The sequence below is a fragment of the Sinocyclocheilus anshuiensis genome, unplaced genomic scaffold, assembly GCF_001515605.1.
Source record: "Sinocyclocheilus anshuiensis isolate Anshui unplaced genomic scaffold, SAMN03320099.WGS_v1.1 scaffold70, whole genome shotgun sequence".
Classification (NCBI taxonomy): Eukaryota; Metazoa; Chordata; class Actinopteri; order Cypriniformes; family Cyprinidae; genus Sinocyclocheilus; species Sinocyclocheilus anshuiensis.
In genome coordinates this window covers 3,054,794-3,077,742 of record NW_015542377.1, presented here as the reverse complement: position 1 = coordinate 3,077,742, position 22,949 = coordinate 3,054,794, and the positions used below count along the sequence as shown (strand labels likewise).

At 38.5% G+C, this 22,949-nt stretch overlaps 2 protein-coding genes and 1 pseudogene across 2 annotated transcripts in view; 2 read left to right on the top strand and 1 right to left on the bottom strand.

The window, feature by feature from the left end:
- Positions 1-1,716: 1,716 nt before the first annotated feature.
- LOC107692400 (vasculin-like protein 1) lies at positions 1,717-13,384 on the bottom strand (annotated as a pseudogene).
- Positions 13,385-14,835: 1,451 nt separating this feature from the next.
- On the top strand, positions 14,836-16,205 carry LOC107692399 (transmembrane protein 69-like). The gene is made up of 3 exons (XM_016491438.1): positions 14,836-14,952; positions 15,155-15,204; positions 15,400-16,205. The coding sequence occupies exons 2-3, from the start codon at positions 15,160-15,162 to the stop codon at positions 16,108-16,110; spliced, it is 756 nt and encodes a 251-aa protein (XP_016346924.1). The 5' UTR covers positions 14,836-14,952; positions 15,155-15,159; the 3' UTR covers positions 16,111-16,205.
- Positions 16,206-18,649: 2,444 nt separating this feature from the next.
- Positions 18,650-22,949, top strand: part of LOC107692432 (microtubule-associated serine/threonine-protein kinase 2-like) — a 183,754-nt gene continuing 179,454 nt past the window's right edge. Inside the window, exon 1 of the mRNA XM_016491479.1 lies at positions 18,650-19,665. Within this exon, the coding sequence (XP_016346965.1) occupies positions 19,585-19,665 (81 nt within the window). The 5' untranslated portion in view covers positions 18,650-19,584. The remainder of the gene's footprint in view (positions 19,666-22,949) is intronic.

Here is a 22,949-nt window from a genome sequence, read left to right as displayed (position 1 = left end):
GGAGTGGTAAAGAATGGATGGGGTTAGAGCAAGAGGAATCCAACCCTTCAGTGCTATGCTTATTATTTTTATCCTTTGCATGCATATTTTCAACATTATCAACTGCCCTCCTAAAACATGAAGAATGATTCCCCAAGTGTTTCAGCAGAAAACGAAAGGCTGGACATGTTTGGCAAACTGATGCAAAATATTTATTACAATTGTTTTCTCCAATCTTTTCATTATGATGCAGTAGTTTATGTCTGCTTTGTCTCATACAGATAAACCCATACATGACACCTTTTATCTTCTCAAATCTGTAAATAATGTTATCAAAATAATCTTAATCTTCCAAAACTCACAATTTTTTATTCTTATATTTTTTACAATCCACCCTGAATATCAAGGCTGCAGAGACAACATAATGCAAACAAAAAAAGAAAAAACTATTTATGTGGGAATTTTTTACAGCTGTACCAAAAATAAAAAAGTAACTTAAATCTGTAATAAAGCAATTTTTATACCCTATCAGCAAAAACAAGGTACAAAAAAAAGAGATGCACAATTTACACCAGCAGTCCCTCATGAAATAAAGAACTTCTAGAGATGGATCTCTACTTCACTGCCAGCAGCAGGGATAGAACTCCGCGCCCAAAATGAACCTCAAATGAACCGTTTAAAGAACAAAAAAAGCAGAACAAAGCGTGCAAGCCATCTTACCGAATCGCTCAAAGAAAGTTCACAGTCATTACAAACCATAGACAACTCGGATCAATTCCTGCATTGTAAATATTACATAAGCCCAATAATGTTTAATGCTTTCTATTCCATTGGGTAGATTTTATTTGGGTTTTGTGAGGGAATAAGATCATCAAACCTTTCTTGTGTTTATTGAATACCCCTTATCAATCTACATGCAATGAATGTAAAGCTATTGAAAATGATTGCCACAGCATTATTTCTGTAAGCATGAAAATGCTTTTTAAAGAGTAACCGAAATGTTCAGGATTTCAATATGGTTTAAATTGAGGTTATTCAGGAAAAAAAAACTAAACCATATATGGGCAAGAAAGAAAACAGTCTGTTTATGATTTTTTGAACTTCAATCTTTCCTAAACAGAACCCAACCTCAGTGAACTGAACATCTGTATGTTCGCCTGGCTTCCCAGAACGCAACATATAAAACATAGACCCTTGCATCCAAACGTTACCTTTATTCAAAAACCAGTTCCTGACAAACTCTTCCGCAAGCTAGGTTTCAAATCTAACTTTTAAACATCCTTTAAGGTTTTCTCACACGTGTACTTGACAGACATATGAAATCAGGTATATTAGTATGATTCTGCAGAATGAAAAGAGTGAAAATGAGCAGTTTGCTGGAACTGGAGCCAGAAATGGACTGATGTTCTAGCTGCCAGACTGCATGTGACAGTCCATTCAGTGTTGCTTTAGTTCCTCCTTGCTGCAGGGATGACTGGCTTGAGTTCATTTCTATGAGGGACTGGGAGCAATGTCGCAGTCAGCGGCTCACAATGATTGTTTCATCTTAACACTAATGCTACGAATTGTTCTTGCGGAAAGGAAAAAAGATTTTTTAGAAAGGTGTCAAAGCCATTTTATAGAACATTCAGATAATGTCATATTTCACGTTAAATCACGGTTATAATTGGTGTTATTATTATGAATTAGTCTTTTTTTCCCCAAGCAAAAACAAAAAAGATCTGGTTGAACATTCAGATAATGTCATATTTCACGTTAAATCACGGTTATAACTGGTGTTATTATTATGAATTAGTCTTTTTTTCCCCAAGCAAAAACAAAAAAGATCTGGTGGAGGGTGCGTGTGGCTTTCTTTGACATTTCTAGTTCAGGAGAAAGAACAAAAAGCAGACAAGGAGAGAGGGGGCAAAAAATCTAACAGAAAGACACTGCCTATGAGCTGACAAGTGAATTCTTTTTCTCTCCGCCTGGGATATGACCGATGTTCCTTGTCCATGAAAAGAATCTTTTCTCTCTTCTTCTTTTAGTTTGAAATAAATGGGTGTGATGGAGGAGACAGATTAAGGGAAAGAGAGAAAGGGAAATGTGGGAGGGGTGTTTAAAGCCACATTAGGTATCCTCATCATCGGAGGTCTGGCTGCTACTGCTCGTCTCAGACTCAGAGCCCTCTTCCAGGCCAGGGTTAGGGGTGTTCCTCCAGTTTAGCAGGGCCACACTACGTGGCTTCAAGAGCACACCGTTACGTCCCAGACCAATCTTCTTCATCTGAGACAAAACACAAACATAGTCAGTCACAGAGGAAATGAACTATAAATGTGTAGGATGCACTTAAATGTAAACCAAGAATAAAAAAAGTGAAATAGAAACTATATGTATACATTTCCCATACCTGTTCAGTTTTAGCTTGAAACTCTTTGAGTTCATCCTCAGTGAGGGGTTGGAAGTTTTCATCATTTTCTGGGTATTCTTGCCATCCCATTGCCTTCAGCAACCTGTCACAGAGGATCCATATGTGTGAGTATGTGCATTGTGGATGTTGTCTATGTTGTTGGGACGTGAGAGGATCAATGTGAGGCTCTGTTCAAAAACCTAGTGTGATGCCTATGAAGGTAGCATTACACTATAAATGTGTCCCTAAGGGACCAAAGATACCTGATTTTGGCCAAATTATAAGGAGCCATTGCACGTATCCTTCATGAGAAAATTGATTTGAGATGCAATGTGATGAAGCTCAGTTAAAAAATAAATTCAATGTGGCGGTTGAAACAAGAGATATTTGCTTGTAAATAAGTATATTTAATTGCTAGTTTAGCAACATGCTATTTGCCAACTCATGAACCCAGTACTCTTCCATATGCACGAGAAGCGGTATTTGTATAATATATGGCATTGCTGCCCATGTAAAATTCACCCAAAAATGAAAATTCTGTCATCATTTACTCACCCTCGTGCTTTTTTTCTTTCAAATCTGTATGTATTTTGTTCTTCTGCTGACCAGAAAATATTTTTAAGATATATTTTAATGCTTCATTTCGGTTCCCATTGACTTTCATTATATTTTTGTCCACACAATACAAGTCAATGGGAACCTGAACTGTTTTGAGGATTCTTTAAAACAAAACATTTTTTTGTGTTTCACAGAAGAAAGAAAGTAACACTCAACATGACTGAGTAAATGATGACAGATTTTTCATGTTTGGGAGGACATTCACTCATTCACTCATGTAGGCAATTCACTAGAATCTGGAAGTGAGCTTATATGTGTCTGATGGAGGAGAATGCTTTGAAGTGTTTGTATGTGGTCGCTCTGACCTGTGTTCCGCCTCCAGAGAGCTAGACAAGTGTTCTGGGTCTGAGTCACTGAGAGAGTGGGAGATGCCGTTCTCATGACTCTCTCCAAACTCTCTTGGTTCTGGGGTACTTCCCTCTCCCTAAACACAAAGATAAACCACAAATTAAGCCCCAGCAAACATAAATTTAAGGAAATCTATGAATCTTTCCATTTATTAGCCATTTTGAACATCTGGTTGCTCATGGCTAATATAATGCTTATAAACAAAACAGATGGAAATAATTTTTATATATTACATCATTTTACCTTCTAATCCCCCCACAAAAAAAATAAAGAAATAAAAAATATTGAAAAAAATTAAAAGATTTTGTGACCCTGGACCACAAAACCAGTCTTAAGTCGCTGGGGTATATTTGTAGCAATAACCAAAAATACATTGTATGGGTCAAAATTAATGATTTTTCTTTTATGCAAAAAATCATTAGGATATTAAGTAAAGATCATGTTCCATGAAGATATTTTGTAAATTTCCTACTGTAAATATATTAAAACTTAATTTTTGATTAGTAATATGCATTGCTAAGAACTTCATTTGGACAACTTTAAAAGGCGATTTTCTCAAAATTTAGATTTTTTAGCACCCTCAGATTCCAGATATTCAAATAGTTGTATCTCGGCCAAATATTGTCCTATCCTAACAAACCATACATCAATGGAAAGATTATTTATTCAGCTTTCAGATTTTGAAAGAAAAAAAATTGACCCTTATGACTGGTTTTGTGGTCCAGGGTCACATTTATTGACAAGGTTGTAGGTGGATTTGGAACTAATATAAACAGGATTTCTCCAAATCTGTTAATAAGCCAATTCTGATCATCTTAAACCGAGCCTGTAATGACAAATTAATTAACCCATTACATCTGCTAATATTCTACAGATCAGAGATGAATTCATGTGCACCTCTGTTGGAGCTCCTGGGCTGTGGCAGTCACTCACATCCCCATTTCTCTCATCCTTTAGCCCACGCAGGAACTCACTTTTACGGTCTGTGCTGCGCCGCATCAGCTTTAGCCGCGAGGGGGTGATGTCTATGGGAGGGGTAGTGCTGGAAGGCGGCTATGGAGAGAGAGAGAGAAGGAGAGATGGAAAGATAAACACGAGTTAAAAATAAGAAAATGCTGGGTAAGCAGCCGTGTTGATTATTGATGTTCTCCTATGGATAAACATGATAACGTTTGTTTGATGAATAACAGAGAATACTGAAGCGTAGAGCAGCTCTGTGTTGTAAACATTTTTCTTTCATTCTTCATCTGCTAGTGTGTTTTGTAAATAGAGGAATTATATAATGACACCATGAAAGCATTTGCTCTGAAATGAAGCCAAAAGCAATCATATTTTCTGGAAATGTTGGGTACTAGGTCCTTACTGGCAAAAGATTCGAAGGTCTGGTAACACTTTATTTTAAGGACCAATTCTCACTATTAACTAGCATGCAGATTAATAGCATATTGGCTGCTTATTAGTAGTTATAAAGCGCATATTACTGCCTTGGTCCCACTTTATATTAAGTGGCCCTAATACCCGTGTACTTACATAGTAACTAGACGAGTACGTAGTATGCAACCACAGTGTAAGTACACATTGGTACATAGTATCTACAGCTCTAATGTTTGTGTAACTACACATATGTAACAACCCACTGAATGGTATGTGTAAGTACAAATGTGTAACAGGACATTGGTAACAACACTTTTTGGTAATGAAAGTACAAATGTGTAACAGGACTAACAGCACTTTTTGGTAAAGAAAGGGTTACACTTTATATTAGATTTACCATGTAATTACTCAGCACCGGCCAGTAAGTTAGGCTTTACGTATAAATTGTGGTTGGTGTCCGAAGAATTGATAGAAAAAGACATCCCAGATTGTACTTCAAATTTGAGGCATTTTACTTATTATTTTAATTAGTGATGCTCCGATCATAGCTGATTCAGAATTCAGATTTTCTTTTTCTTTTCTTTTCTTTTTACTAGCAAATTGGATTCTGATATAAATATCACGTTATTGGGGTCGCTTCAACCCGCGGACATGAACAACAACCCGCGGCAACAGTGTTAAAATAGCCCTATTCCGCGGGAAAACCCGCAATATAGCGTTTCCTTGTTTACCGCTGTAAACAAAGCAGAGTTGCGCTTTATACGCCATTTATATGCCATTTCCATCAAAACTTTTCTCAAGACAGTTCCCTTCAGTGATACATTAATTAAAAATTCATAAAAATGTGATTACAGTCATTAATGCATTCAGTGTGAATTTGAAACATTTCTAAAAGAAAACCAATTAGAGCGTTATCAAAAAGCTGTAACATGCCTCTAGAACAGACATAAGGAAAAATAATCACTAAGTAAAGGTGTAACAAAATGTCTCTAGAATAGACATATGGCAGAAAAAATCCCCGTGTCCAGGGATTTTTTTTGCCATGCATTGGTCTATAAAGCGATTTAGAAATCGCGCACGCTCAAATCGCGATTTTATGATGATTTCGATTAATCGCACAGCCCTACTACGTACACAATTAGTTACTATGTAAGTACACAGGTATTAGGGCCACTTAATATAAAGTGGGACCGGCAAAGGTTGTAGTTAATAGTGACTGAGAATTGGACCTTAAGATAAAGAGTGACGGAAGGTCTATTTATTGTAGAAATAATGGCCATCTTGGTCATTGCATGCGTTTCTTATTTAATGGAGAAAAAATAAAATAAAAAGAAATTGTCCTGACTTTTTAAATCAAAGCCAACTAAAAAAACAGCCTGCATGCCTGACTTTGTCATTTTACCTCTTTAGAAGTGCCATGGGCAGGTACACTGATGGGTGTCAGAGGTTTGGTCACAGAAACTGGGCTGGTGAAGGCCGAATCCCGTCCAGAGAAATGCAAACCCACTTTAGTTTCCCTTCCATTGGGTTTCCATGGGCCAGGCTATAAAAAGGAAGGCAAAGGATTTATTTATAAAATGGCAAATGACACAATTGCCCTAATACAATCAAAACAACATTAGGAAAAAGCCTAGTCTTCACTATAAGTGATGTGACCCAATAAGTCTGTATAACAAATCCCAAACATCACGCAAGTACTATTTTAAGATCCACTGGCTTAGTACCTTGGTGGGGGCAGTGGCAGGTTTGGGGACCAGATTCTTGTAGACGCTGGGTCCAGTGATGGGGACTTTAGAACCATTGGTGGGAAGAGGGCCAGCACTGGCAAAACCAGCTGAAAATGCAGCACTGGGATCCTCCTTAGACACTTTCTTAATGACCAGCATCTTAGACATAACCTGCTTAGCACTAGGGGGGTTCTCTGTAACAGATATTGCAAAAAAAAAAAAAAAAACCTTACAGAACAAACCAGAAAATGTAACATGATATTTAAATTTTTATGCAGCTGGAAGGAGGTGACTCAATTAATGAAAGCAACTTTACCCCATACTCCTGCTGGAGTACCGACAGCACGAGGCTGATTGGCTGGCTTTCCAGTTGTCTCTGGGTTCAAGGAGGGCTGAAATTCACATGAAAACAGAAAGCCTGAATGCAAACTAACTATGCAGCTGCTTCATGAAAGGCATGTAAAGTATGACAGAACTAAACCTCTTCAATGACACAACCAGTTAACTCATGCCTGGGAGGGGTGTGACTCCACTATACAAGTAAACAAACTCAAGACGAAAAGAATACTTACAAAGTCCTCATCAACAAACTTGAGTTTGTCATCATTGCGCTCCTCATCAGAATATCTGTCCTGATATGGGCCACCTTTGCGTGGATGAAAGTTTCCATTGCGCTGTCGGTGACCCCCTTGTCTGTCCCTCTCGCCTCCACCACGTTTGATATGCCGAGCATGGTGGTGGTGAGGACCTTCCTGGCCTCTCTGTGCCCCATGCCAGCTGGGGGTCTCCTTCCACCCTGGTCCGCCTCCCAATCCCCCCTGACTCCCCTTCGCAACACCAGAGTCTACGGAGTCATGCCTCAACAGAGATGGCTGCTGCCACCCATCACCTGAAGAGAAAATGTACAGCTATTACAAAGGGCAAGAAACAGATTACCGCTGCATGCAAAGGAGGTTAGATGTGTGTTCCTCTACCTCCAGGTGCCCTTAGTGGGTCATTGGCCGGCTGTCTCCGCGGGGAAAGTGCTCTCCATGCTTCTCAAGGGGGGCAGCAGGGGACTAAAAATCACGAACACAAATTAAACAGACAGCTTCAGCTTTAAAAAGCTTATTTTAGAGAAGAATGATTAGGCTCAAGAGAACTAAGAGAGGCTGTTAAGTCATACTGTCCTGAATAAAAACATTAAAAAAAAAGCACAGTCAATATAAAGTCAACAATCCATTACAATACCTTGGCGGGCTGAGGCGTGGAGAAGTTAAGCCAGGCAGGAACAAAGTCATGCTGCGCCATTTAGGTCCAGTGTCTCCCGTCAATGGATGGAGGCATCAAACCTCATGGCCTGAACTGACAATGCAAGCAACAAACATCACATCATTATAATCTACTAATACAAGTAAGTCACATTAATGCAAACATATTTTAAGTCAGCATGAAATGGAAATTGCAAATGTCCTTGCTTTCCTATTGTGACAAATAGAAAAAGGGCAGGACATTTGATTGGATGATTGTCATTTGCTAATTGCTGTGATTGTGAATGCGGTTGGCAAGTAGGCTTGCCGCGATAGACGGTGCTGACGGTGATACCGTTGTTAAGCCGCAACACCGGTTACGTCACTTGCCCACCGCGGCACCGACCCCCACCGTCGTTTTGATTTTTTTATAGTAATAAAAATCATTTAGTTCAGTAAAAGAACAGACACTACAATTAAAAACTGAACGCGGCTGCTCAATGCAGCGTGCCGAACGACAGTCGCATCATCACAGATCAGATTTCATTTATGAATTTATGAATTTTTCATTTAATTTTAGTTTTGAAATTGGTCTAGCCTTCGGATAACTTCATTGCCCAGCCCCTGAGCAGACGTACACGTCATCATCCTTGATATCATTCCAGGGAGGAGGAAACATTACCGTATTGACCCGAATATAAGACGATGTTTTTTTCTTGGAAATACATCTGAAAAAACACGGTCGTCTTATATTCAGGGTCTAGACTTTGACATGTCAATAATACACCCACAACAATAGGTGGCGCCAAATACGCATAAAACGAGTGTGCCATGAAATATGTAAATGCGTGTTGTAAAGATCGCGACCAAACAGTACCAGATTTGAAGACTACAGTAAGATTTAACTTCTACTGTTAATAAGAAAAATTAAAATAGAAAGAATATGCAATATGAAAATAATTGAAGACAAAATGTGTTTTACTGAGAAAAAACAAGATTTGGTTTTTAAAAAGCCTTTTTCCAAAAGGTACATCTGGAAAACGGGGGGTCGTCTTATAATCAGGGTCGTCTTATATTCGGGCCATTACGGTAATATTTTTAATTAAAGATTACGAGGGTATATATTATTTTTTTTTTAAATAAAGATGTACATGGATGAATCATTCATAAAAAATACTGCAATATTCCATAAAAAAAAAAACAAGAAATTTAATCTTTGATTTGAAGGTGATTTTAAAAGGTGAAAAGTGCCATTTCTGTAGCACCAAATACAAAAGGAATGACTGTTTTTAAACAGTTTTTGAATACTCCCCCATCAGACAAAGGTCAGGAAACAAAATAGTCTTGCCCTGAAACTCATGTTGCTGAGTCAGGCTGATTGTGATACTCAATGAAAGAGAAAAATGTTTTGAAAGCACCGCAGGGCCAGTGCTTACCCTTTTTATGGATATCAACCTACAAATGACTTACAGTTGTATCTGCGTATTAAAGATGCTACAAATGATTTTTGGAATACCATGCATAAAATATGCCCCACAACTTGACAGATATCACTAAAAAAAAGGTGTCCATAGAAACCACACCTGTGCCAGCCAGCCAGCCCTAGGAATGACCGAGCTGGTCCACACATTTGAACCAAATTGAAAACCACTTGAATGTGGAGGGGCGGAGTTTAACCAGACTAAATGATTGGAGAAGTCCAGCATGTTACCAGAGAAAAGTCTGTCGTTTTCACCAGAAGATCAAGTTATGACAAAGTGATTTAAATATTATGAGGCCAAAAAAAGCTTTAAAAAAATTGAACACAACACAAGAAGATCTATAACATGCATTTTCAAGACGTTTCTAGCAAGAAGTTTCTAGGTTAAACATTAAAACAAAACAAAAAAACACTAACTTCTGTTTTATTGCTCTCTTGGCCTTGATATGATTGACTGTATTTACTTAGACTCACAAGAACTAACTTTAAAACAATGCATTCTACTTAATGACAAATCTCAAATTCCATTACATAAGTGGTAACTCATTCAAAGTACAAAATAACCAATACCAAAGAAAGTTCCAACTAAATGTTGTGGATTCTTACCCCAGAGACAAAGGCTCGATGACCCTGTCCTTGGCTGTATCTGTGTAGAGGGCCCAACCAATGCACTTTCACGGGCTTTGAAGCCTCAGGACAACCGCTACGCCTGTCACAGGCAAACTCCAGTTTCCAGGATGGTGCAAAGAAAAGGATGGAAGTGAAACTTGTGCAGCCCAAGGTGAAACTGTTAGGTGATGGAAGAGATGCAGACGTGTTGCTCTTGATCAGTGGCGTGTAGTTTTGGAAGAATAACGGATATGTTTGATCAGTAATGCCAGAGTGACTCTCCACAACACCCTTAGTTCACCGATGATGACTGTGTGCATTCAGTTCAACTGGATACAAATGAAGCAAATCCAAGGGGTTTTGAAATGAAACTCTGTTTGAGTCTTGGATTTTCCAGTCTCTTATTCTGGGTTCTTGTGGTAGCAGCACGTTGTGCCTGCTCTGACACTCAGAAGCTCCTTTACAAACTCATTTTGGGCTGAAGACACACACAGCAACAAAAAAACGGAGAGTGGGTTTGTACCACACAAAGCTGTTTTGCGCAAAGTGGTGATCTGAATATGTTCACCTCATCAAAACAGCGAAGGTGCTACGTCAGGGCGAAAAGGGGAGGGGGGCTGATTTGTCACATCACAATACCTAGAAGTGCTTTATATTATAAAGTCATGAGAATTGTTTTAACTTTCAACAGCTCATACTTCAGGTGATTCAGTGAACCAAACAATGAAATCTTGACATCTTTAATTCTCGCCCCACATGGCTGATAAATGGCTGGTGAACCAATATCACGTTAGGCTACCGAAAAAATTTAAAGTAAATATGATTTGACCTCTAACAACACTTCCAACCTTCCAGTTCATCAAATTCAAAGTAGCTTCCAGAGGTGAGTAACTTGAAGCCAAAGTGCACAGATTCCTGTTAAATACGGTGAACCGTGCATTGGTAATTCAGCGAAACCAAAACAAAAGCGTCCAGGTGCAAGCAAACCTTGAACATTCAATAATGTGAAACAACAGGTGTACTCCAGATTGTATTATTGCATGTTGGGAGATCTCGGGTCTTTTAGAATCCTGCAGTCACAAATCCAACAGGTCATTCCTCCTCCAGATCTTCACAATTTATCTGCAGACCAATGCTGTAAAACAACAACCAATATTTAGATCAATTTTATTCTAAATAAATGTATGTGTGTGTAAATATGTGATCACACAGCAATTAATGGCAAAATTAATTTCTTCTTACAAATGGGTAGCTGACAAGACATCAATCAAAGACAGTTGTGTTCTGCAGGGTGACATGCTATATCCTACTTAAAGGGTTAGTTCACCCAAAAATGAAAACTAGGCTGCGTTTTACTTCCATAAAAAAAAGTGTCTCACACGGCTCCGAGGGGTGAACAAAGGCCTCCTGTAGCGAATCGATGAGTTTTTTTAAGAAAAATATCCATATTCAAAACGTAATAATCACCTGAATCTAGCTTGCGCTCACTGTTGTAAACAGAAGCAGTTCCGGGGGAATGACATATGAGGTCGGTTTTGCACATGCGCTGCTCAAAAGTGACGAATGCGGAAACGCAGCAGAGAGATCAAAACAAAACAACGGTCAAGACTTAGAAGTACAAAACGAGAATTTGTAAAGAAGAATGTCAGAGGATTTCGATATAAGCCAAGAGGAGACTGGTTTTCCTTTGCTAAAGTAAGGAAACTTTGCTTCCTTTGATCCTGTAAACAAATGTTGGTTTTCACAAGACTCATGCGCAATGTTGACCTCATACGTCATGCTCCCGGAACTGCTTCTGTGTACAACTGCTGGCGCAAGCTAGATTAAAGTGATTATTACATTTTGAATATGGATATTTTTCTTACAAAAATGCATCGATTCGCTACAGGAGGCCATTGTTCACCCCCTGGAACTGTGTGAGACACTTTTTCTTATGCATGGGCACTTTTTATTTAACTTCTTTTGGACTGAAGCCATGCAACACCCACTGACTGCAATGATAGAGCTTGAAAGATCAAAGACAATTTTTAATATAACTCCGACTGGATTCGTCTGAAAGAAGAAAGTCATACACACCTAGGATGCCTCGGGGGTGAGTAAAACGCAGCCTAATTTGTATTTTTGGGTGAACTAACCCTTTAATCTAAAACTTTTGAAATTATGTTTTTCCAATCCTGAATAATTTTTATGAATGCAGTTTCTATAACCTCAAACTGAGAGACTATATTTGAAAATATTTGAGCACAACAAAAAAAGTTACAAAGCAGAACTACTTTGTCAAATTAAAGAAAAGTTCATGTGATCTGCCAGTGTCAACTATCCAATTATGCTGGCTACTAAAAAACCATCAGCACAATAAGCTGCTTTCACAGGTTACAAATGCTACTAAAACAGACACTTTACACACTCTACCTGCAATAAAAATATTGAATATTTAACTACATTCATAAACAATAAATACATTCATAAATAAATAAACATTATTGCCACTCATTTCACCATTTTCAAAACCTGTATGTTTTCCCCCCTCAGAGGAACACAAAAGGAGATAACAGGCAGAATGACATCTCTTGTCTTGTCATTTGACTTTCACTGCATGGAAAAACAGTGAAAGTGAATGATGACTGATACGGTCAGGTCACTAACATTCTGCCAAACATGTCTTTTTCTATTGCTCAGAATAAAGTATATCATATAGGTTTGGAACAAAATGAGAGCGAGTAAATTATGACAAAAAATGTCATTTTTGAATGAATTACACTTTTAACATGACTAATCATCTCTTTTTCAGCGGATTTTATATGAAATATATCTGTCCACGGCCGTGAACTGTCTAGCTAACGTTACAATAAGATAAACAAGTTATCTGTAAAATGCAAAACAGCTTAAGTAGAAAGTAAAGTGGAGGAAAACTAAGAGCAGGCGTATAACTAGCAAAAGAGTTAGCTGCAGAATATAAACTACAATCGACTTTAAAATATATTTGTGATAATTGCAAACTATTATTTAATATGCTCAGCCAACCGTTCTGGAGCATACAGGAGTTAAAAATACTAACAAACTGTAACAAACTTACTCGTCTTTCTAACGTTACTTGCTGAACGCTCGCTAGCACGGCACAGTTAGCATAGTAGGCCATTCAATGTGTGCAGAAACCTTTTAGTCCACGCTGAGTGATTAAATGTAAACTTTTAGAGCAAAGAAACTTTTAGGCATTATTAGACGGATACATAAGAGTGACTTATAACGACTCGGGCTTGTGTCGTGACGGAACGCGTGTTGTTTTAGCCACGGCGCGAGCTAAGCTAAGCTAGCATTCCGAGCAGGAATAAAGTGTTGTAAAATGGCTCCCTCTCGACACCAAACCACCGAATAAACATTTCGATATACACCTACCTTTTGATCCCTTGTCTATCCCAATAAGTTAATCGAAGACAATGATGCACCGCTTGTCAAGTCAATTTAACAGCTTGGAGCTTGTCGTATTTCTGATTCTGTATTTTGTTTGTGTTTTTTAATCACACTCGTTCTGACTTTGCCAATCCGTCTAGCTTGTTCCTGTCTACTTCTGCACAGACGAGTTAATCGATCGCAGAGCACAGCGCTCAAGCCAGGATTTACTCACAAGAGGGCTTGACACGCACAGGAGAATGTGGACTTTTAACGTTGTTTTCACTCTTTTTGCACTACTCGTGAAATATATTGAGTTTAAATCGCCACAAAATATTATTTGAACAACATGGCAGACTGTGTGTGCCCTCCGGTAATGCAAATTTGGTTCTGCTACCAGAAATCGAATGAAGGAATTTCACGCATTAGTAAACGTGAAGTAACGCAAAAATAACCAGATGTGTGTGTACAAACCCAATAGACTTTACGAAAAATGCGCACATATCTATGTGAACGTAATGTGTGCAGACCATAGACTGTAAAAAAAAAACTATTTAAAAGAGCAAACGAATGAAACGTTTTTCCTGTTGGAAGTTATGTGAAGCAGTTGAAATTTACAATACAATATCAGGTCTCACAGAAACAGTAAATCCCTCTTTTGCAAAAACACTATGATGTGTCATTCAGACAATAATCACCCATACATATTTGAAAAATCTATTAATTTGTTAAAAACAAAACAAAACGGCTAATAAATGGGAAGTCGTGGCCTAATGGTTAGATTATGGTTATGATAATGGTTAATAACCCAAAGGTTGTGGGTTCGAATCTTGTACCGGCAGGGATTGTAGGTGGGGGGAGTGAATGTACAGCGCTCTCTCCCACCTTCAATACCACGACTGAGGTGCCCTTGAGCAAGGCACCGAACCCCCAACTGCTCCCCGGGCGCCGCAGCATAAATGGCTGCCCACTGCTCCGGGTGTGTGTGTGCACTTTGGATGGGTTAAATGCAGAGCACTAATTCCGAGTATGGGTCACCATACTTGGCCACATGTCACTTCACTTTTTATAAAAAACAGTTGACCCTCCCAATCCAAAATCCGGATGCTCTTAAGTGACCACTTCAGAAGGACCAGCGCATTATGCCTATGAGTGATCCAGAGATGTGAACCTGCTTCATCAGACCCATATAAAGAACATTTTGCAAACATTTAATATTCATTTCTATGATATAAATAAAATATGAATAATTTACTTTAAATTAAATTAATTACTTATTACTTAATTAAATGAATTAATGAACATAGCTATGATAATGACCAACAACATGGAGTTGTTTTCTTCATATTACAGCTATAAATAAAACCTGCTGTGTAATGCTCATTCTGTGCTAGCATTCTTCTCTTGTTTTGACTTCCATTGTCCTTTGTTTTGTTTTTTTTCTGTTTCTGTATTAATTTTTAGTCAGACCTGACCACAATTAATATCTGACATTTAAAATGTTTAATACATTTTAAAGTATAGCTTTAAACTGCAGTTGTTTTTTCTACATTCCATTCCCAGGAGACTCCATCCTATCCATAAACATCTACTGTAGTGTCTTCTTTTTTTTTTTGATCAGTAATTACAGGCATTCTAATTGAGTTTAAATACATGACCCTGGACACTTCCGTAGGACTTTTATAAGAACTTTCGGGGCTTTTTCGTGCTATGATGTGTCTGGCTTCGCATTGCCACACGCGTTGTAATGACCTTCTGCTGACTAATAATAACTCGTTTTATTTTTCGACATTATGATATGAAATTAAGGTATGTTTTCATAATTTATTCGAATCTGTCTCTAACAGATAAGCACTGCTTGTGCTGGGTGCACAGTTAGCATGTTAGCTTTTATAACATGTAATTCAATTCAGCGGCTTAACTTTAAACGGATCTGATTCGATCAGACAGCACTGCAATGACTGTCCTCGAACAAAGGTTTAATAATGTTTTTTTATGATTTGAATTGTAGGTAAAATGTTGAAAAGTATAATCGGACGTCACATCCTTCGTAACTTTGGGGTGAGTGAAACGTTTAACCCATAAGGTTTTGTTGCACTTTCTATTTTATTTGACCGTTTTTTTCCCCTTATGAGCAACAGTACTCTGTGTTACCTAATGGTAATAGACCTCCAACACGTGATGCATTTTCCGTTGTTTATGGGAATTCTCATAAATAATTGTTTTAACAGACATTTCTTTCCTCCATAATAACAGGGAAGGCAGTGGAGTGGCCTCCTGCAGGTGTCCAGCAAGTTTGCCTGTTTAGGGCAGCGGACCATTCACTCTTCAACACCGTTTACTAGAGGTTTATATGGACAGCTGCCGCCAAGACATATTGATGGTTCTGTTCTGGGAGCCCAGTCATTTCACTGGTCTGCACAGAGACTGAAGAAACGTCTTCAGGAAGAGAGTCCACCAAGAGAACTTGATTTGGTTCGTTATGACATGAGAGACCTGAAGAAAGCTCCAAATCCTGCCCTCTATCTTGGATTATCTGGTCTCATACTTTTTGTATCAGCTCCTCTACTTATGGCGGTCACAGAGCTGTACCTTCCTGAAGTTGCATTTGCTCAAGTTGCATACGGAGCGTCCATTGTTTCCTTTGTTGGTGGGGTACGCTGGGGTTTCGCCTTGCCTGCCGGGAGTCCAGCAAAACCTGACTGGCTCAATTTAGCCAACAGTGTGGTTCCCTCTCTGATTGCGTGGACAGCACTGCTTTTTTGCCATGACATTACGCAGTCTGCTGTGATTGTGATAATGGGGCTTGGGATAGCATTGCATTATGACCTGTCCCTCCTGCCCACATATCCCAGCTGGTTTAAAGGACTGAGGACCATCCTCACAGTTGTAGCCTTTTTCTCTTTGATGGGCACTATTGTCATTAAGCAGTATTATCCTGAGAAGAAGTATTTCTCTGATACATGAACTATGCACATTTGCATTGTCAATCCATTAATATTAAATGTTAAAAGTGTCATCGCTGATAAAGTTACACCATATTCTACATGTTTAACGGTGATTCCGGCTATTTTCAGTTTTAATTGCATTTAATTCCATTCTCTTCCTTTTTATAAAATATCAATTTTGTTTCTTGTTGTTCTTGTACGATTATTGTCCATACAGATATTATACTACAGTAGTGAATTCAAATTAAAATGGTTTTCCCTCACTTTTAATATGAATTTACATACTGTATCAGTTAGATTGTTTGTAGTAAAATACTGTAAAATAAAAAATATAGAACTGCATACTTAAAGTTTCAAATGTTAAAAGGTTTGAAATGAAAATCTGTATTGTATTTAACAAGTAAACTTTCGTTTTTCTGATTATTTCTCTTTGTTGTCTTATCTCTTAATGATTTTAGAAAAAACAAATTCTGTGTAATATGAATATGCTACTGAGAGTTTTCATTTTTAATGCTATTGCTTATTATTCTACATTACTTGATGGCAATTAATAAACTTTACAAAACTACACTTAAGGGGGCAGATGTGGCTTAATGGTTAGAGAGTCGGACTTGTAACCCAAAGGTTGCGTCAGGTCTGGCAGGAATTGTCTGTGGGGGGAGTGAATAACCAGTGCTCTCTTCCACCCTCAATACCATGACTGAGGTGAGACCCTTGAACAAGGCACATGGCTGCCCATTGCTCAGGGTGTGTGCGCGCAGTTGGATGGGTAAAATGCAGAGCACAAATTCCGAATATGGGTCAACATTAGGGGTGTGCGATATTGACAAAAAATTATATCTCGATACGCGCTAGTCTAGACTTCACGTAATGTATGCGTGCGCTCTGGGGATGTTTTGAATGGTTTTTGCAAAATACTCGATAATGACAAATCGCACATCGTTAAAACAACAATTACGATATTATCGCAGACGATATATATCGCACACCCCTAGTCACCATACTTGGCCACACAATCACACAATTTAAAGTAAGATCCACCAAAATGTACAGATTATTTTGCTACATGCTATTCCAAATTTATTGTATCTTTCGTGCTATTTTTTTCATGCTATGCCCTCCTACATAATTTTTCTGACACAAACCAAAAACGTATATATCTTATGGCTTAAATGAATGCTTCATCTGTTCAGCAATTCAGAATTCAGTGCTCCCTACATTAACTTGCAAATACTTCCCCGTCATCTCATTTCACAACCACATTCAATAACAAACATGGAGAATTTGCCATTGGGTATAATTTAATTAAAAATAAATAATATAAAGAAATCAAGAATGAAGAAATTAAGCCTGCTGCTCAGATTTGCTGAGCCTTCTTTTTCTCTCAGTATATCTCAATTAATTTGTTCACCTTGTACTGTGCCATCTTTCAACCTAAAATGATTGTGCAGAAGTAAAATGCAGTAATTGTTGTAAAATTTTGTACTTTCGTCTGCAGATGGCAGCAAAGACAAAGTTAAGTCGTTTTTCACCAAAACCGATCTTTTTATTTGCCCCTTCTAAACCATTGGATGAAACAACGTTCCCAGATCAGCCCTCAGTGTATATGCAATGCAAGACATACAGACTGAACTCAGATCAGCGCTCCAGTGTACTACTTCGATTCTGCTCGTACAGACTGAACTCAGATCAGCATTAGGCTCGCACCGACGGTCATTCACTTGATCCGAGCTTTAGGAAGCTGTTAGATTTCCTCCCAGAAGAAAACCAACGATATGTATGGCGAGTGATTCGTGAAATTTTATTCTTAATATTTTTTATGCAGCTACTATTCTGACAACCCCAAACTTCTAACGATTCAATTAGTAATTATGATGAACTTAAGAGATTGTAGACCACTCCCCACAACATATAAAGCAGCAATGAATTATCATTACCATTCACTGTTTTCCTAAACGTAAAACAATATCGCATATAGTCTGATATTTTGAGCTAATGTATTCACACATTGTATAGTCAGCTGTGTTAATTAAAATTCTTACCACCATCAAAAGTAAAAGCTCAGAATGACATATCCCAGAATATTATGTTTATAGATTATAATTATTAAATGTGTGTTTATATTTGAAGTTGATGTAAATAATTGTCAACATAACATAAAATTGCGACTTTGATGGTGTATAATTTGCAGTCATTAATCTCCAAGAGAAAGTGAATGAATTATTTTTTTAATTATTATGTTTGTAAACAGTACAGAGATTACATTAATGACATACAGCTTTGTATGCAATACACAATTTGTATCAAGGATATATTCAATGTCATCAGAACACAGGAAAGTAAAAGAAAAAAAGTGAATGATTGATAATAAGGATAACAAAGAAAATAAAAAAACCTAGAAAAAAAACATGAGGGTAAGATATTAATTTATTGTGGTGGCGACGTACTTCTCTACTGCGTTGGTGTCACGTGTCTGTGTTGCGACGTACTTATCTACGGCGTTGGTGTCACGTGTCTGTGTTACGACGTACCCCTTCTCACATGTAAAAGTACACGACTGTCGACTTCGGTAGGTTAGCCCCGGCATGATCCACTCGCCATAGACATGGACCAGCTCTGATTAGCAATTATTTTCGCCACCGAGCCGTTTCCCCTCACCGACGAGGTTGACGTTTGAAGAAGAGTGAGATTGGAGGAGAAAAGCGGAGCTTTGCCCCCGCAGGATGAGAAAAGCGGAGCTTTGCCCCCGCAGGATGATCTGTGTCAAAATACAGCTCGCGCGTCTATGGACCTGACTCACGAGACATGATGAACAGTTGAGCTCGAGCTGTGTTGTGGCGCCGCGCAAAGTATCTCGTCAGTCAGGCAGTTGACGGGATGAAGAAAAATCGTGTGTTTGTTTTTGTTATGGCTGAGAAAACTCCGGAATGCTAACGTATTAGTTTACAGAGAAGAGAGAAACTTGAAACTGCGGCTAACAAGTTGGAAACGCCGCGCTATTCAGCGTAATGGTGAACTGTCCTTATAATCTCACATTGACAGATACGAGCCCGGCGAGTATATTTACACATTGTTTTTAAACAGTTACGTAATTTTTTGTAAACCCGAAAGGCGTTTATTTTGCGGATGTTGTCAAACTTTATCAGCAAACAGCTAACGAGTTCCGCCGGTTGATTTGCCGCGCTAAAACCGCATAGTTCATGTAAAACTGAATACAAAACAGTATTGACTAGATAACTGACTGGCTATGATTCCAAAGCTGTCATGGCAACTCGGGTTGTTACTTAAGCTCGAGAGAGCAACACAAAACCCACGGTGTCGAAACTGCGCTCACCATTGATTCTGCCTTTGTGCTTGAGGAACAAAGTTGAGGAGAGGTTTGCTCACCATGTATCAGAGCAAAGCTTGTTTCACCATCTAAATGCACTGACCACCGGATTCTAACACCGATATATTACTATTGTAGCGTATTACTCAACCCCCATCCATCAGAATGAAGAGAACTGAGAGCAAAAACAAAAGGAAACTCTGCACCTTTGAGCAGCAGGAGAGCAGCACTGAAGGAAAAGACGAGGTGAGTGATCTTTCACTGGAAAGTTGATCCGTTTTAACACTGATACTTTGCATGTTTATTTTAATATGCAAGGTAAACGTCGCACTATACAAATGCAGACCTTAGATACTGGTGCATGTGACGCAGCTGCCCTGCAGAACGAGCGCAGTGCATGGATGCGGTCCATCCATAATGGATCAGTGCTTATAGATCAAGCACATTATGACAGTGAACATTTCTTGGAAAGATCACTTATCAAGTGATAATGTGAAGGCAGAGACATCCAGAGCAATAAGGCTTTTTTGTTTGTTTGTGCTTAGTTTGTTGCATAGAACTGAACTGATTGATGACTAGTACTCTATCTTCTTTATTTTATTTACATTTTGTAAGACTGGTTTGTTTATTTACATTATATTCCAGACTGATGGAATATTATTTTTTTTTAAAAACAACACCCCCCCCAGGACATCAGAGTGCACACAGGGTTTTGTGTGTTTTTATATTGTGTATAATTAACTTTGTACACGTTTGAGTAAGTTTATTATATTTGTTTTGCAAGAGTTTTATTGGCTCCTTGTTTTTAGTCTTGTGTGATCATTCATCAGGTGAGGGCAGAGTGACATTGGGAGGAAATAAAATGAGAGTACTGCTTCTTTGAAACAAGGACAAGTTTAGAGTTTCCTAATTTGGGGCACCAGTGCAGAAAAAAAACATTCTGATAAAATTGTTTTATTTATTTGAAAATGTCTTATTTGAATGCATTTTCTCCATTTGTAGAATCTATTAATTGTTAAATTAAATTATATGTATTTATTAATTTGGCAAATGCTTTTATCCAAAGTGTTTGTGATATATAACGAGCAATCACATAATATAAGTGATTCATCCTAGTGAGGCCGTAAAATGAGACGTGTTGCAAAATATTGTTCCAAGATTGTCCAGATAAGTACAGATTAGATTAAAGTGAGAAATTGTGAGATCATAGTAGAGGATTTTTTTTTCTCCCCATGTATCCAAATGCCTCAGCATTGCCTCTCTCAATCTTGTCTTTTCTGAGCAGTAGTCTGGTCAAGCATTTTTTGGTTTGTTTTTGAACTATCAAAAGGTCAATCTTGTGTTCACTCTGGTATTTTGGCAGGTTTTTGCCATCCCAGTCACATTGTAGTAACTAAGAGGAAGTCAACTTTACTATGACTGTTATGATTCAGTTAATGTTAAGTTTTTTTTAAACTGATGAGATCATCAAGGGAGTGGTGCTGTTCAGGTGAGCAGTAAGGTTTCTTTCTAACCTGACCCAGTTTGCAGGGTGACCCAGAGTACAGAGATCATCTTTTTTGGACTTTCTGTTAAGTAAAATCCTGTGTTTCAAAGTGTTTTTTTTTTTTTTTTTAAACAATGTTGCTTGGCTTTTTGTCTAAAAGTGCAAGTGGTTTAGGTTGCAACTTTCAAGACATGATGTATGTAGAGTACAGTAAACCTGACCAGTGTTCTTATTAGAGCCCGACCGATATGGGTTTTTTGGGGCCGATACCGATATTAGGGAGTTAGAGCCCGACCGATATGGGTTTTTTTGGGGCCGATACCGATATTTGGGAGTTAAAAAATATATTCTTTGTGTATATTATAGTACAGTACCAGTCAAATGTTTGGACACTTTCCCATTCGTGCGTCCAAACTTTTGACTGGTATATAGAATACAGTATATACATAAACAGAATATAAACACATTTTTTGCAATGATCACTCAAATGTGGTGATCAAACACTTATAATGACGTGACAAAGATATGTAATGGAGGCAGGGCATTTAACAATTTAACAATAAACATTATTATCCAAAATGAGTCTGACATCAGTGCACTGAACAGTAAAGTTGAAGTTCATTCAACTTTAATTCAATTAAATTCCATTCAACTTTATTCCTTTGAAGTTTATTTCACTTCGGAACATTCCTTCACGGATTTGGTCTTCACACACAGACGTAACTCACTAGAGAAGTGTGACATAATATACCTCTGTAAATAAATACAATATAAATTCACATCTCGCGCACTGTAATGCCCTTTGAATTTAACGTGTACGTTCCCTTGGAACTGGAATCATGGCGGAATTTCATGTGAAGTCCACTTCGCAGGGCACTTACGGTCAAATAAGACAGCGCTTGAATGCTGCTTCCTGAAAAAGAGACCTCCTTACTGAAGTGAAAGTGTTGACTGATGTCACTATTTCGCGAACACGCCGGCGGATCTCCACCAAATTCGGCGGATCCCTTCAGCTCAAGGAGCCCTCACGAATCCACTCTCCGCGCGTCGGTAGCCACCCGGGATCGCTTGATCAGTCGTGCCAGACAGCGAATTTAACCACCCCGTAACTCCCGAACCCCGGGGGCTATCGACGCAGGGGTGGTCTCATTCGAAAGCGGGCCTCTAGACCTACACTCGATTTGCGTTCGAGAAGGTTCCTCGAGCTGAAGGGATCCCCCGAATTTGGTGCGGATTAGCCACGCCGTTATGGAGATATGGCCGTACAAAGTTTCAATGCTTTTCCATAGACTTAAGCTTTAAAGCGTTTCATCCAGGTCACCAGCAGCAAACAATGGAGCGCGATCTGCTGGACAAACTAAGTAATTACACCATTTAAAGCATTTTATCTGCGTTATATGTTCTGTAAAAAAATTTCATATTGGCAGCATATTCGCCGATACTGATATATTGGCGACAGGCTCATATCAGCCGATAATATCGGCAAAACGATATATCAGTCGGGCTCTAGTTCTTATTAGGCTTGCCGCGATAGATGGTGCTAACGGTTATACCGGTGTTAAGCTGCAACACCGGTTACGTCACTTGCCCACCGCGGCACCGACCCCCACCGTCGTTTAGATTTTTTATAGTAATAAAAATCATTTAGTTCAGTAAAAGAACAGACACCACAATTAAAAACTGAATGCGGATGCTCAATGCAGCGTGCCGAACGACAGTCGCATCACAGATCAGATTTAATTTCTCCAGTGAGGAGAGTGAGTCGAGCTGACTGACAAGAAGAGTGAGGCGAGGTGAGACAGACAAGACGATCGCGGATGATTTAGTTTAGAAACGAAATGCAAAAATGCCTGTTTGGCAGTATTTTGGATTTTGAAAAGCCTGTTGACTTTTGCCGTTTATCTAAGGTGATTTTCGACGTTTTTTTTAAACATTCGTTTCTTATTTAATTGTTCCACAGTGTTTGCTGATTTTTACTTTATTTAAACTTTGTCATTTATTTATTTTATTTGACATCAAGGTGTATGCCGTGCCTCCAAGCTTT